Genomic DNA, 6256 nt, shown 5'->3' on the forward strand with positions numbered 1-6256 from the left:
TGTCTCGATGTCATGCATTCTTTTGACATTTTCTTGTTTACATAACTAATTCTGTTCCAAGGTCTGTGTGAAGGTCAGTAGATTTTTTTGTTGTTTTAGTTTCGCTTCCTTGTAGTATGTACATCCCTGACAGGTAGCTGAATGTTCTTCATTACATCAAAAATATTTATGTTTACCTTTTGTTGTGCATTCATTCAAATCATGAGTTCCATTGCATCTTAAAGGTACCGGTGATGCAAAGTTTTGGGAAATTTTGAAAATTGAATGGATAGTACTAATTCTTTAAAATTTTGATATATTTGGATGCCCCTGTGGATGTATTATAAGGACTAGAAAATTTAGCCTCTAAAACACTGCTGCTTTCGAGAAATCAAAAATTTACCAATGCTCCCGGTAAATTTCAAATATTTCGAAGAGCCCCTAAGGCCATGCCATGGTAGCTGCGACTATGAGAATATGGAGCTCTGATATAATTTCTAAACGGAAATAGCAAATCGGTCTAGGCCTGAGTCATGTTGGGATTTTCATAAACCGGGTCCCGACGGCCTTGTACCAATCGGGACCCGGTGTCCCGAAATCAGCTCGCAGGATTTGTCCCTTGCCTCTATAAAAAGCGCATATCATGATTATCATCAGTACAGTATGTCCCTTAAAAGTGACCTTTTTTATCAATCAAATAAATCAACACATGCATACCTCAGCTCAGATCGGTATATTCTTCAATTTGACATTATTTTCATCCACGATTGGTGATGTTTAGTGCCATTATCATGCCTCTAAAAGTAAAACAAGGGAAACGCTCTCGGCGGTCTCGCCTGCATAACGCAATTCAATATGATAAACCAGAACGTCAATGACGTAGCGCTCATCCGCATTTCGCAACAAATATCGTAAATTTTATGTGGTACACTTTTGAACTGGTCAAAAAATAAAAATTTGATGCCCTGGAAGGGACATAATTTCATTTCATTTGCATAAAGTACCATAAATAATCAATGGAGCAAAATCTCACAATTCTGTGTAGAAGTTTAGTGTTCCAAATTTAGCTCTACCAGATAAGGCAAACCAAATCAAAATCGGTCAAGAAATGAGGGAAAAGAAGCAATTTTTGTTATTTTTGGAATAAATTTGCATAGATTACCATAATTAATTAATGGAGAACAAATTCGAATTATGTGTTTAAGTTTAGTGTACCAAAGTTAGATCTACGATATGAAGCAAACCAAGTCAAAATCGGTCGAGAAATAAAGGAGACGAAGCCTTTTTTGTGATTTCAAATAAATTTGCATAAATTAGCATAGATAACGAGTTTCACTATTCTGTGAAGAAATTTTAAATCCCCCTCCTAGCCCTATCATATGAAACAATCAGAATCAAAATCAGAATCAAAATGGGTTGAAAAATAACGAAGAAGAAGCATTTTGAAAATCTTGATGTTGATGCCACAACAAAGTCTAAGTTTGTTGACCTTAAATGACCTTTGACCTTAACTTAGTGACCTGAAATTCTACTTACATGATTGGAGAGACTTGATTACCCTATAGTCAAAGTTTCATTGACTAAGAACTTATACTTTAAAAATTATATCAAAAATTCAAAAACTTAACCTTAGGTTAAGTTTTCGATGATGATGCTACAACATAGTCCAAGTCTTTTGACCTGAAATGACCTTTGACCCTGACTTTGTGATCTGAAATTCTACTCACATGATTGGGGATACTTGATTACCCTATAGTCAAAGTTTCATTGACTAAGAACTTATACTTTAAAAATTATATCAAAAATTCAGAAACTTAACCTTAGGTTAAGTTTTTGATGTTGACGCCGCCGCCGTCACCGGAAAAGCCGCGCCTATGTCTCGCTTTTTGCTACGCAGGCGAGACAAAAACTGGGGCAAAAATAGAGATACAACATTCGAGCCGCCATTTTGATTTATGCAGGTTGAATAAATCTGGTCAAAAAATATGAATGTTAGAATAATAATACGACTTTCTAAAAAATTCTTCTTTACAATATATCGATCATATAATTTTTTAAAGACAAAATTTATCTCTTATTTTAAACATCGCATGCTTTTTTTTAAAAGCTGAAAATTACTTGGTAATCACAAGAAATTTCGATACGGATAGCTGTTGCAAGGCAAGCTCAGACTAGTTGTAATGCGTGCCAGAACGAACCCAAACAAAGACGTGATCGTAACGAGAAAAAAATCATTAAAACTACGAGAGCACAATTGGAAAGACAACTACTGCTCAAAATTACCATAATCAGATACATAACTTGGACAAAGAATTTAATAATCGCCCAAGAAATGCCACATAAATTGTGATAATCGAGGAGTAACTGGGTACATTTTTATCGCAAGGGGCCTGCTGCAAATACTCGAACCCTTTGTTATACTGCTTTTTACCGTAGAGGGTGGTATTTGGTTTCTAGTCTGAATGGCATTTTTCCGAGACTAGTCTGAACTTGCCTTGCAACAACTATCCGTATCGAAACTTCTTGTGATTACCAAGTAATTTTCAGCTTTTAAAAGAAGCATGCGTTGTTCAAAATCGAAGAAAAAATATCTATTTTATCTTTTAAAAATTATTCATTCGGTATATTGTAAAGAAGTACTTTTTAGAAAAGCCGTTTTATTATTCAAACATTAATGTTTCTTTCAACCTGATTTATTAATCCTGCCGAGAGACTGTCGGTTCTCAAAAAACGAAACCGGGACCAGACGGCAACGGTCGGGTCCCGGTGTGATCGACCGTACCGACTCCAGCCTAAATCGGTCGATTGTAGTCAAGAAACAAGAAAACAAGAAAACAAGAAGGACGCTTCCTTCCCAGGGTTTGTGGTGTTGAAGCATTTCATTCACCTGCTATTATCCTTTGTACTTCAATTGCCAGAACACAAATTGCATAAATAAGGTGGTGCTGTTCTGAGGTGAAGATTTTGCATAAATAAAATAAATTTTTCATCCGCTATATTTTAGGATTTTGAAATAAACAAGTTACAACTGTTACCCTATTTTATAAGGCTGTGCACAACAGTGTAATGAGGTAACCGAGTACACTCCCAGGCTTACAAGCAAATACTTGAATATTCGGACGCCATGTTTTTTTAATAATTTTTTTGAATTTTTTCTTTTTCTTTTTTTCCTTTTTTTGCCACCACCACCATACCACTGGTGCAGTATACCAGTATCGCCGAAAACGCATGCAATTTTACTTCGAGTTGCAGTTGAAGGCGCCGATTTAATATTAATAATAATAACAGTAAACAATGCTGTTCTAAAAACCAAAGATGGCAGAATAATCCATTGTCCTCCGAGTCCAGATAGAAATCCGGACATTTGGTCCCAGTTTCTGAGTGGTGAGTTTGACAGTGCTTGAGTTGGGAAACATTTTTACCGACAGTACCATGCCAGCGGCCACCGCTCTCCCTGGCACGGGTAAGCATGGGCCTGGACATTTTTTTTTTTTTTTTTTTTTTTTGTGGCTGAATATTCGGGTACGAGAAATCGTACCCGAGTAGTTGTCAACCGTGCGGGTACTCGAGCATTCGACTACCCGTCGCAGCCTTACTATTTTATATTTTTCACCAAATGTAATTTTACCTTCTCGGGCTCTCGGCTATAATTTTCCCTCATTGAAAAATAAAGGCTTTGTAATAGAATTAAAAGATCTTTCCAATTAAAGCTTGGTGCATGATTATGATACATTACATGTACGACTCCAAACAGTATGTCACATTTTTTTTAGAAATGGCTGCACCCAATGTCATGCTAAACCTAAGGGCATAACATCAAGCCAAGAAATAAGTTCATGTATATCTCTTGTACACTTTTCTAAGATTTATTGTACATCAAAAGGCATGAATTAATCTTGTTTTACAGAATATCTACACTTAATATTTGGGGTTAGTTCCCCTTTAAATCATGGTTAGGTGCAGCTGGTGAGCTGGCTGTCCAATTTACGAATCTCATGAGCATTAAATTGAGTACCACTGTACCACCCAGCTTAGAACTTTTTTGTTATCACTTTCATTTACAGACAATCTAAACATTAAATTTCCTCATATCTTGATTAATTAAAATATCACATTGTCTCTTTTTCTGACCTGGACTCTGTTCCTTATGGACCGCTTTGCAGATTTAGAGTTAACATCACATTGTGATCTTCCCCATGTTTTACTATTTTTTTTTAATTGGGTGTGAAGGGTCACAGATTACTCAGCACTATGGCTAACTGAGCATTGGTGGAAATTGTTAGTCAAAAAGGAATGAATTGATCACAATAAGTTGGGTCAATTTTCGCATTAAAGTCTGGAGTATGTAGTCTACGTCTTTTGGAACACCAAAATCCAAGATGATGGGGATAACTCAACTGTCATGTTCAGGTTCTGTTCAATGGTTCGGTTGCTGTTTGGCAAATTCACATGTACAAAAAAAATATATATCTTCGCACGTAGGTAGTATGGTGACATAGTTCAATTCATGCACTTTTTTAAAATTAAAATCATAGACGTAGAAATTCAAAGGTACCAGAGGCCAGTCGATATTCTTAATGAAACACAACATTTTTGTCGCCCATCGTAACTTGACAAAGTTCAGGCCGTCTTGAATGATTTTTTAACACAAATGAATTTGAGTTGAGCTGATATTCATGATGGAACAGTGTTGCAGATATGCATGTAGAGGTGTTGTGGTCGAGTGGATACGTCGCCGGACTGTCGATCACAAGGTCCGCGGTTTGAGTCCCGCCGCTGCACTAATGTCCTTTGACAAGACATTGATCTACATTTGCCACACTCAACCCAGGTGAAGTCAATGGAAGTCAATTCCTGGTAGGAATTTATTCCTTGAAATGCAGCTCGCTTGACTGCTGCACTGCTAAAGCCAGGGTAATTATGCTGCATTTTTGTAGAGCGCATAGGGAATTCTGATAGTGTAAGGTGCTATATAGATCTAAGCAAATATAATTATTATTATTAATAATGCATGATCAGTAGATCTATGAGTATGACCAATCACTTCTTTATTTAATGACAATGAAATGTATGTTAAATGTAGTCTTACTCTTACTTCTTAGACTGCTGGACTACAAAGTACAAACTATTATTTGGGGATCAAAGGTCATGACACCATGCACCAGGAACAAAGACAACATGACAAAGGCAGAGTTATATATAAAAGGTAGATCTACACAAAGTCATTAGACAGTGCTAGACTAAATCTACATGGCCTGGAATGTGTAAGTTATTGAACGGGCATTGGAGCTGGAACTGGAAGTAGCTGAAGGGAAAACAAAATGTGGTCAGATTTGTTTTATGGATTTTCTTTTTTCTGGGGCAGGACTGGAGCATTGTGGAGAGTGGAGATTTTTGGTGCCCAATGTGAAATAGACTTCTAGGTTCATAACTGTACTTGTGACACAAAACAGATCATGGACCACGCCAATATGGGCAAGGTTCAGAACGCGAATAGAAGCTTTCACTTCCAATTCCACTCACTTCCTGTCGAACATGAATCCAGAAAAATCAGGCACACATGGCAGAAAAGGCTCATCAATTATCAATATCATCCTCGCAAACTCAAGCAACATACAAATCGAAAACAAATTAACAGGTATTCACACTTCATATAGATTGATGACTAAAACTTTCTGAGTTTTACACAGAAAGGAAAACAACACAATATGTTACTAAAATGTTATAATTTACCGTTCAGTTTTTCGGTGGCCTTTTCGACCAACTCTTCGTTGGAAACGTCCACAAATGCAAATCCATTTTTCTTCATCAGGATTTCTTGGACTGGGATGTCGTTGTCCTCAAAGAGTTTTCGAAGCTCGTCTTCAGTTACATCACGGCTAAGTTTTCCTACATACAGCTTGTTCATTTTGCTGATTATTTGAATTGGGAATGAACGGAAATTTATGAAATTTAGATGTGTCTCCGGTGTGAGGGAAAAGAAGTGTGTGGGTAGTTGTGTGTGTGATAAATGGGCTGAGCCGGTGCGCGCGCAGCGTGCGAATGTTCGATTTTACAAGTAAAGTACACGTTATATTGGACGCGCGCACATGTACGTACGTTCGCATGTACTGTACGTACAAAGTACTTTTTTCTCTTTTTTTTTTCTCACGGCTTTTTAGCCATACAACATGCGCATGCTTCGCATAGTTCCTGTACCGGGGCCACGTGGTCACGACCTCCATCGTCATAATTGACACCGTAAACGACGCCCACGCACATTTTCTAGTATTTTGAT

General features: G+C 37.2%; 1 protein-coding gene across 5 annotated transcripts in view; it reads right to left on the reverse strand.

Moving 5' to 3' along the window:
- LOC115919790 (insulin-like growth factor 2 mRNA-binding protein 1) overlaps nt 1–5975 on the reverse strand; it is a 40879-nt gene extending 34904 nt beyond the window's left edge. For all 5 annotated transcript variants that reach the window (XM_030974019.1, XM_030974013.1, XM_030974000.1 and 2 more), the window contains exon 1: nt 5713–5975. In XM_030974019.1, coding sequence (XP_030829879.1) covers nt 5713–5887 — 175 coding nt within the window. In that variant the 5' untranslated portion in view covers nt 5888–5975. The remainder of the gene's footprint in view (nt 1–5712) is intronic.
- Between the last annotated feature and the right edge of the window lie 281 nt (nt 5976–6256).

The sequence above is a fragment of the Strongylocentrotus purpuratus genome, unplaced genomic scaffold (assembly GCF_000002235.5).
Source record: "Strongylocentrotus purpuratus isolate Spur 01 unplaced genomic scaffold, Spur_5.0 spur5_contig_866, whole genome shotgun sequence".
In the NCBI taxonomy this organism is placed as follows: domain Eukaryota; kingdom Metazoa; phylum Echinodermata; class Echinoidea; order Camarodonta; family Strongylocentrotidae; genus Strongylocentrotus; species Strongylocentrotus purpuratus.